The sequence below is a fragment of the Syngnathus leptorhynchus genome, chromosome 5, assembly GCF_054491065.1.
Source record: "Syngnathus leptorhynchus isolate UIUO chromosome 5, UIUO_Slep, whole genome shotgun sequence".
NCBI lineage: Eukaryota > Metazoa > Chordata > Actinopteri > Syngnathiformes > Syngnathidae > Syngnathus > Syngnathus leptorhynchus.
Window position 1 is genome coordinate 5,911,391 of NC_141199.1, and position 10,013 is coordinate 5,921,403.

Below are 10,013 nucleotides of genomic sequence, written 5' to 3' on the forward strand. Positions count from 1 at the left end.
CCTGGGTCGTCCACGGGGTCTCCTACCGGTGGGACATGCCCGGAACACCTCCCCAGGGAGGCATCCAGAAGGCATCCTGATGCGATGCACGAGCCACCTCATCTGACTCCTCTCAACGTGAAGGAGCAGCGGCTCTACTATAGTTTACACTAGAAAACTATAGGAATTTTGCTCCTCTGTTTTTAGCTATATAGGCCACATTTTTATTTATTTATTTTTCTTTCCAGAATATTATTGTATGAAATGTTTTTCATTTCCAAAATTATCTTCCTCTGATAAATCAAGATTTTCTGTACCTTGAAAAAACTAAACGATGTATAAAATGGGTAGGAAAAAAAACAAGCAATAGATTCTTCCTTCTCCTTTGTTGAACATGTTGATTTATTCATCTTCTTGGCAAAACATGAAATGATGTGAAAATGTGAAAAAAAATGATTTTGTGTTTGGTTGATCTCATGTTCAAAAATAAACTTCAAACTTCAACTACTCTGAGTCTCTCCTGGATGACAGAGCTTCTCACCTTATCTCTAAGGGAGAGTCCGGACACCCTGCTAGGAAACTCATTTCAGCCGCTTGTATCCTGGATCTCGTTCCATAGCTCGTGACCATAGGTGAGGGTAGGAGCATAGGTCGATTGGTAAATTGAGAGCTTTGTCTTTTGGCAGCTCTCTCTTCATCACAACAGACCAGTACGGAGTCCGCATTACTGCTGACGCTGCACCGATCCGCCTGTCGATCTCGCGCTCCATCCTGCCCGCAATCGTGCACAAGACCCCAAGATACTTGAACTCCTCCACCAGGGGCAGGATCTCATCCTCGATCTGGAGAGCGCGTTCCAGCCTTTTCTGACCGAGGACCATGGACTTGGATTTGGAGGTGCTGACCCTCAACCCGACCACTTCACACTCGGCTGCGAACCGCTCCAGTGACAGCTGGAGATCACGGCTTGAAGAAGCCAACAGCACCACGTCTTCTCCAAAAAGCAGAGACGCAATGCTGAGGTCCCCAAACCGGACACCCTCAACGCTTCAGCTGCGCCTAGAAAATATGTCCATAAAAATTATGAACAGAATCGGGGACAAAGGGCAGCCCAACCATCATTGGGAACGAATGCGACTTACTGCCGGAAATGCGGACCAAACTCTGACATCGGTGATACACGGACCGAAACGCCCTTATCAGTTGGCTCGGCACCCCGTACTCCCAAAGCACCCTCCACAGAACATCCCGAGGGACACGGTCGAACGCCTTCTCCAAGTCCACAAAACACATGTGGACTGGTTGAGCGGACTCCCATGCCCCCTCGAGGATCCTGGCAAGGGTGTAGAGCTGGTCCACTGTTCCACGGCCAGGACGAAAGCCACACTGCTCCTCCTAAATCCGAGGTTCGACCTCCCGACAGACCCTCTCTCCAGCACCTTACCAGGGAGGCCGAGGAGTGTGATTCCTCTGTAGTTGGAACACACCCTCCGGTCCCCCTTCTGAAAGAGGGAAACCACCACCCCAGTCTGCCAATCCAGAGGTACTGTCCCCAATGTCCACGCGATGCTGCAGAAGCATGTCAGCCAGGACAGCCCCACAACATCCAGAGCCTTTAGAAACTCCGGGCGGATCTCATCCACCCCCGGGGCCTTGCCCCCGAGTTTTTTAACTTCCTCAGTGACTTCGACCACAGAGATTGGAGAGTCCACCTAAGAGTCTCCAGGCCCTGCTTCCACAATGGAAGGCGTGTCGGTGGAATTGAGGTCTTCGAAGTATTCTCCCCACCGACTCACGACGTCCCGATTCGAGGTCAGCAGGACGCCATCTCCATTGTAAACAGTGTTGACGGTGCACTGGTTCCCCCTCCTGAGATGCCGGATGGTGGACCAGAATCTCCTGGAAGCCGTGAAAATCCGTGTTGAGCACAGATGTCCAATGATGGAACACCGCTCGGGTTCAGATAGGGGGGCCGTTCCTCCCAATCACGCCCTTCCAGGTCTCACTGTCATTGCCCACGTGAGCATTGAAGTCACCCAGTAGAACGATAGAATCCCCAGAAGGAGCGCTCTCCGGCACTTCTTCTAAGGACCCCAAAAAGGGTAGGTACTCTGAGTTGCTGTTCGGTGCATAGGCACAAACAACAGTCAGGACCCGTCCTGCCACCCGAAGACAGAGGGAGGCTACCCTCTCGTTCACCGGGGTGAACCCCAATGTGCAGGCGCCCAGCCAGGGGGCAATAAGTATGCCCACACCTGCTCAACGCCTCTCACCGTGGGCAACTCCAGAGTAGAAGAGAGTCCAGCCCCTCTCGAGAAGGCTTGTACCAGAGCCCAAACTATGTGTGGAGGCAAGTCCGACTATGTCTAGTCGGAACTTTTCTGCCTCACACACCAGCTCGGACTCCTTTCCAGCTAGAGAGGTGACATTCCATGTCCAAAGAGCCAGCCTCTGCAGCCAGGGATCGGACCACTAGGCGCTCGCCTACAAGCCCCACCTCCAGGCCTGGCTCCAGAGGGGGGCCGTGGTGACCCGCGTCCGGGCGAGGGAAAACTAGGTCCATATATTTTATTCATCATAAGAGGTCTTCTGAGCCGTGCTTTGTCTGGGCTCTCACCTAGGACGCTTTTGCCATGGGTTACCCTACCAAGGGCATGAAGCCCCAGACAACATGGCTCCTAGTGGAAAATGTAGCTTGACTAATATTTTAATCAACAATATTACACCTGATGTTGGATACTGTATTTTTTCATTCATAATTGTCAGTATTTACCTAAGTTACTATTCTAAAGTAACTAATATCACATAATGGTGGTGGGAAATATAACAAAATGAACTAAGTTACTAGATGCAGCAAAAATGTGAATGTTGCAATTATTTAATGTATCCACTTTTTATGGGAGGAAAATCATAAATTATAAAGGGCACTCTGAGCATTAACGGGGGGAAAAAAAACAAAAAATATTTGAAATCTTTATACAATCAACCACTTTTATCCACTTGTGTCAGACTGCTTGATTGAAACATAATGTACATGCCATCATGATGTTTAAAAATAGTTATCAAACAATTTATCAAACTACCCCAAAAAATAAGTACAACTTTTTGGAAAAAAAAAAAATCATACTTCAAGCCATTTCAAAATAATTTGTGTTATCTTGTTGTGACTTCAGATCAGTTCCGCATGACTATTTAGCCAAGTTGTAAATTTATTATAGAGAGGTCAAGCAATACAAGTTGTAATAGAAAAGACTTCTGGAAATAACAATTACGATAAAACCATTAAAAGTCCCATTAGTATGAAAAAATGGAAAGAAAAAATAAAATATTTTCACAGTGGTAAATTTTATTTTACAGGACTGAAAATTAATCTTATGTAGACATAGGCTTATTGTTCATCTCAAAACAACATCCATTCCTCTACTAAGGATATCGAATAACGTGTGTTGCCTCTTTTTGAATCACTATGTACAATATTATTCATGTTCATCTCTTCATGAAATTATCCAACGAAGCCGGTGTCCTTTGAATGGAGTGAATATTCCGCTTCACTCTGTCCTCTAAAGAAGATGTGGCAGCGCTCTCCAACTTCATATCACTGCAAGAATGGAAAGAGGTGTTATTGAACAAAAACTGTACAATTTAAGATATGATATTCCTCCTTGACAGCAATATCAGCACAAAGATGATCTGTGAGTTCAGTGATGATTTAACTTAGTGTTGTAGTTCTTAGTCCTGAGGACAAATTTTAAGGGTCTCTGTCTTATAGCGACGTCAAAGGCATTTTTACTTGTCTTTGCCTCAGACAGTGCAGACTCAAGATTTTAGATCAAGACTAGTCGAGACCAGGACAGTAATAATGTGATCAGTGAGAAAACGCAGAATGATAGCATAATTTGTAGACATTACAACACAAATTAACTGAAATTTAAAATTTGTTTCATTGTGCTGATCTCTACTCTCAAGTCTCGGTAAAGTCTTGGTCTCAGTTTGAGTGCTCTTGACTACAACATTAGTGAAACTTAATTGATCTATTAAATTTAAGAGGTTGTCCAGTGACATCAAACACAAAAGGGCCATAAAGTTTGGGTTAATTTTTTTTTTGAGAAATAGGAGAGCGAAAGACAAACATACTGGATAAAACCAGCATGACGGTCATGCTTGGAATTTTGTTCCTGTAGTTTTTCCTGCTCATGTTGCTTCCTGTATCTTCTCACGTTATTCTCCCTGTCCTCATCTCTTTTCCTGGCCTGGTCCATCATCTCCTTTCTTTTCTGCTCCAGCTCCTCAGCAGAGAGCTTCCTGCAAGAAAAGCATGACAACAAGCCAAACTTTCCTTAAATGCTGCTGGAAATTAGTACAAAAATCTGTTTTTCTTTCACAGATAATCACATTAGTCAATCTCACACACAAGTGTTCCTACATGCAGAGAGGCATTGGCAATGCATGAACAGTACATACTATGCCATGTCCCTGTTATGACCCTATCTTTTTTTTTTAACCAAAAAGGTTGAGTGTATCACAAACGTGAATACAAATTTTCATCTGCATGTTACATGCCAGCAGCACTTAAGGGACCAACTTGCAACTGCTAAATACAAAATAAATCAGTTTCTGCATTTTAGGACCGTGTTGGCTTAATACAAGTTAATAATTCAACACCAAATCTGCCATATACATGTCGTGTTTTACAACAATACCAGGACCAACGCTATTTTTAATTCCACAAGTACAACTGAAAATAGATAGAAAAGCGGGCAATCTGTGTTGCCAAAATGCAGAGCGGGTCAGCGCATCAGTGAATTGGAAAAGAGGTGAATTGAAAGCTGACCTTCATAAAGCAAATAGAGATAGTTAAGTTAGATGGCTGTTAACACGGCAAACACATCTGGACTTGGATAGTCATCTATTTAATTTAAAGAGGAAGGATTTAAGATGACCCGCATTCTGTGTGCAGTCTGACACAGAGTTGGAGCGTCTTCGATGGACGTACTGGTAGGGACATTCATTTAAAACATGAACTTGCAAATAAAAATATTTTCAATTCATATACTAGTGGAGGCAAATGGAACTTAGAATTGAAGAGAACATTTTGGACTTGACTTTTTAAAACAATTTTCTTTGACTTCTGATTTAAACACTAATTATCTATCAATTTTGAATCTGGCAGAATCCTCTCATCTCCAAAACCATCCTTTTACAGGAAACCAGAATGACGTCTTTGTTGATCTATTAATATTGCATAATCAAAGAGTTCAAGCCATTGCCAACACTTGAAACTGGCAAAAAAATGTGTAAAAACTAAAAGTAAAAAACAAGTGGACACAGAGCAATACTTTTTCTGTGGAAAAAAAAATATCAACTCCACCAAATTTAGGCATAGGAGGTTTCAGCCAGATATTGGCTGTTACATGGAATACGCGATCAAGGATTTACTGTAAAATTGACCTAACATACTCTCGGTTTGGCACCCACAGATTTGCCTACTCAGAGTATTTTGCCCAATATTTTTCAGAGAGGGAACCCACATTTTGGTGGAAAACGTATTAAGCTCACTTAATAAAGACTTTGGGGGGCAAAATAAATACATAAAGTTCCTGGGATCCACAATCTCCCTGGACCTGAAATGGACCGGCCACATAGACTATGTCCGGAAGAAGGCCCAGCAGAGGTTGTACTTTCTGAGACAGCTCAGGAAGTTCAACCAGCCACAGGAGGAGCTGAAGACCTTCTACACTGCCATCATCCAGTCTATCCTCTGCACCTCCATCACTGTCTGGTTTGGATCGGCAACCAAACAGGACCAGCACAGACTGCAACGGACAATCAGGTCTGCGGAAAAGATAATGGGGACCAATCTCCCATCTATCCAAGACTTGTACCTGTCCAGGACCAGGAAACATGCAAGTAACATCTCTACAGACCCTTCTCACCCAGGTCACAGTCTGTTCAAACTACTCCCCTCCAGATGGCGTCACAGAGCGTTGTACGTCAAAACCAGCAGACACAGACACAGAGAGGCTGAGATCAACCGGAGTCAAATTTCCTGTTTGGCATGCACAAACTTGGCCATTATAGCTGATTCTGAAATAAAGTCACTCACCATGCAATTACAACCAATGTCGATTGTTCCTATCGCCAGCAAATAAAGGGGTCAACCCACTGAATATGGTTTCACAATCATAATGGCTCTCAAAAAACAACGCAAATGTAGGCTGTGACAAAAATGATTTTGACAGCCCAGACTGATTCCAGTGTATATACAAGCGCACGCATGCACACAAACACGCGCCCGCACACACACACACCGACATCCCCAAGTCTTACTTTGACACATGATTCCGCTGCCTTTGGTAACGTTGTCTCTGTGGGCTACAACCTTTGACATCTATCTTCCTGTCGCTTCGGTGTGAGGAAGAGTGGTGATTTTCCCCATTTTTTCTTGCAGGAGATCGGCTTCGACTCCTCTCGTGGCGTTTTGAGTGATTCGAATTGGAGGACTGGTATTGTTTGCCGGTAGGAAGCTACGGTGTAAAGAAAAGATTGAAGTGTAAGGGTCGTGGGTCCACTGATAATACCTGTGACATGACACTTTGCTGCTTACTGACCAGGAGGCCATAGCCGGGCAGATGATGGGAATGAGATTTGTTATAAGAGGATGCTCCATCTCGTGAGCGTAACCTGAAAGACATGTTTAAGAGTAATATTCAGATCTAAACTAGTAGATGTTTCTAAGTAATTAATAAGCAATACAAACATGTTGACTTGGGCCCTCCCCCATCTTTAAAAAAAAAATTATGCTCTTTACTGTCTTCATTATTCATTTGTTTTAACCGTGTTTGTTGTTGTATGACTTATTATTGCTGCATGAACAGCACTTTGTATGCAGCGGTGTTTGTTTTAAAGTAATAAATACAGTTGATTGTTACAAGTAACATGGAAAGTTGAAGTCATAAAGCCACAGATTTGTTTGCACTTTTGCTGTAATCTGCCTTATGATATATACAGTTATGTTTAAGCCACATTTATCTATTATTTAATCACAATATTGAGAGGGATCACAATTAGATTTGTTTTCTAAATCATTCAACTCTTTTTTTAATTATCAAACAACCTTGTGTACCTGTCTTTTTTGTCATCTAGTTCATCCGAACTCGAAGCTGAGTGGCTTCTCGTGTGTTTCTTCTCTTTTCTTTTCTCTTTGTCTCCTTTCTTTTCTTTCTTGTCCTTCTTCCTCTTCTTCTTCTTGTCTTTCTTGTTGAGGTTCTGGCGTAACTATGACCGTGACACAAAGTTTACCATAAAAGTTATCAAAAAGCAGCAAAACCTATAGTAGGAAAGCTTTTTAATTCTTTTTTACCATTTCTTTAATTTTCTTCATCTTCACTGGATTCGTCAAGACTTCTCTTTTCTTTTCCTCCTCACGCTTCCTGGAATGCAAAGATGTAAAATTTCATGCACACTTTAGTTTGAAGTATTGTAAAAACAAAAGGTCTTGAAAAAGAGCAGAGTAACATTTTACCGAATTACAAAAAGAGGATCCTCCCGGATCTTGGCGGCCATGTCCAGGCTGGAGGTAGCCGTGATGGGACTAAAGATGGAGCCAGGCAGAAGGCCAGTCTCTGCTGATGGACCACTTTCAGGCTCCTCATATTGATCAGTGATCTGCTTGTCAATGGGACGTCCCATGAGATACTCATCTCTGGACACCTGACTAGAAACGCCCTGGTACATCCAGTCCAGACGATCATCCTTCTTTCTGTACAAACGATACATAATGAGAAAACCTGACTGACATTCGAACGTTTTTTATGTTGTGGCCAAAATTTGTTTTCTTGGAAACTAACTTGATGGCACCGCTTTCCTCAGCATATCTCGTCATCTCTTCGCGGGCTCTTTCCTCCTTTAGCTCCTTCTGAAGCTCCTCGATTTTCTTACATTCAGATTCATGTTTTTGCTCGGCTTTCCAGACACGCTCGATGTTTTTCATAGTCTGGGGGTGCCAGCTTTTCTTTAAGTTCTAGCATAGGACGAAAGAAATCCATTGAGTAGCAGGGTAATTTCAATAAACAGCTTCAATTTGTAACAGAAGACGTAATTGATGATGTAAACAGAAAGGAATTGGCATTTCATGCGATGTCAGCTTTCAACGGGTAACTTACCAGATCGCCGCCCCCCATGTTTAAACCTTTGTTTTGGTTACCAATGAAAACGAAGAAAATGAAGATTATCGTCCTTTTCCAAAGACCGCTGGTAAACGAACGTTTAACATTCACACAAAGGCCGAGAAGCTTGGAACAAAGTAGCGAGTGTGCTGCTACGGTCTGTTGTGTTTCCGGTAGGTAATATTCTTTTTCCGGTGCAGATCGTGATGCATTCACGGCCACAACGTTTGCTGTGTGAATTCAACATGTCAAGCAATAATAGGAAAACTCACGAACAGCTACAAATAAAAGACAACTTTAACGATTGCTCTGTGTTACATCATTGTTGTCACATGTTATGTTACTAATTAAGTATTTAGTATATTATTCGTCACAACCTCGCTGGGAGATCAAATTTGGGAGAGGGAACCCCTGATGACAAAGCAACCTTATGGCTATTGTAAATTGATTTTCAGCGTTCAGGGCATGTTAAGAAACGTTGGTATATCCCCTAATATGTGTTTTGATTTGTTTATGTCGGCAAGCACATAAACAACACACTTATTACAAATTCATTTGACATTTTCTTGTCATGAGTTGTCGAAAAGGGAAGCGGGAGGAAGAAATTCTGCTTTTCTAGTCCTGTCCTGATTACAACCAGGGTTTCACTGCCAGTTTGCATGTTGCCTGGGTTTTCTCCGGGCACTCCGGTTTCCTCGTGACTCCGGTGGGGACGAGTGATACAGAAAATGGATGGATGGATGGATGGATGGATGGATGGATGGATGGATGGATGGATGGATGGATGGATGGATGGATGGATGGATGGATGGATGGATGAAGTGCACCTACGATGAAAATTACAGGCATCTCTCGTCTTGTAAGTGGGAGAACTTTTGGTAGCTGACTAAATACTTTTTTGCCCCACTGTATCTGGAACAGATCAGTGCTTTTTATGTAATCTACAGGAGCAGCAATCTTGTCTCATTTCATCTTTTAATGTTACTGTTACCCATTATTAGTGTGAAGGCGAAGGCCTTATGTTACTCATTCACTGTATTAGTGTGAAGGCGAAGGCCTTTACACTTAGGTTTTTCTACACTTAGTATGTTTTTCTACACCATTCACATGAATAATAATGATAAAGTACTTTATTAGTGTGAAGGTGAATTCTACACCAAAACTTTATTGTTCGCCTTCACACTTTTGTTAATCTACACCATTAAATTTATTCTTCTTCTTCTATTTTATTCTCCTTACTTTTTTGTCCTGCTACTACTTTCACATAATTCATCCGATTCACTCCATTCCACTTTTGACGTATTCCGAATAATCACGTGAACGCTTGCATTTTTCTCATTCCAAATATTTTCTGTTTTCGCAAAATTCGCAAATTTTTCCCCATTCATTCTTAATGGCACGTTCAGCATTTCACATTTACGTCGTTCCAGTTTGTAATCCACATCATTCAGCACATTCAAATCACATTGGGGAAGATTTTCAACATTCCCAAAATTGCCAAGTTAAAAAATTTCACGTTTTCATGTTTAAAATTTCACAAAATTTCATTTTTCACTTCTAATTTCTACATTTTTCAACCAATTCAACCCATTCCAAATTTAAACTGTTCATGTTTTGCCTACCTATTCCACAAGCTCCCACTTACCAAAACATTTTAAATTTTCAGTTTTGAAATATTTGCCAAATTTTACACAATTTCTTTTTTCCCCTTCTAATTTCTACATTTTTCAACCCGTTCCAACTTTAAACATCATTTTGTAGCATTCCCCAAGTATTCTTTGTCTTCACACGCAATTTCTCCAGAAATTGCAAATTCTAGTTTCAGATGGTATACATGTGTGACTGTGTGATTTCCTAACCAAACAACTG

At 42.0% G+C, this 10,013-nt stretch overlaps 1 protein-coding gene across 1 annotated transcript; it reads right to left on the bottom strand.

Moving 5' to 3' along the window:
* Positions 1-3,305: 3,305 nt before the first annotated feature.
* cwc25 (CWC25 spliceosome associated protein) lies at positions 3,306-8,355 on the bottom strand. The gene is made up of 9 exons (XM_085913031.1): positions 8,142-8,355; positions 7,827-7,999; positions 7,502-7,738; positions 7,340-7,409; positions 7,103-7,254; positions 6,588-6,660; positions 6,307-6,503; positions 4,114-4,281; positions 3,306-3,577 (listed from the first exon to the last, which is right to left on the bottom strand). The coding sequence occupies exons 1-9, from the start codon at positions 8,157-8,159 to the stop codon at positions 3,466-3,468; spliced, it is 1,200 nt and encodes a 399-aa protein (XP_085769157.1). The 5' UTR covers positions 8,160-8,355; the 3' UTR covers positions 3,306-3,465.
* Positions 8,356-10,013: the final 1,658 nt, after the last annotated feature.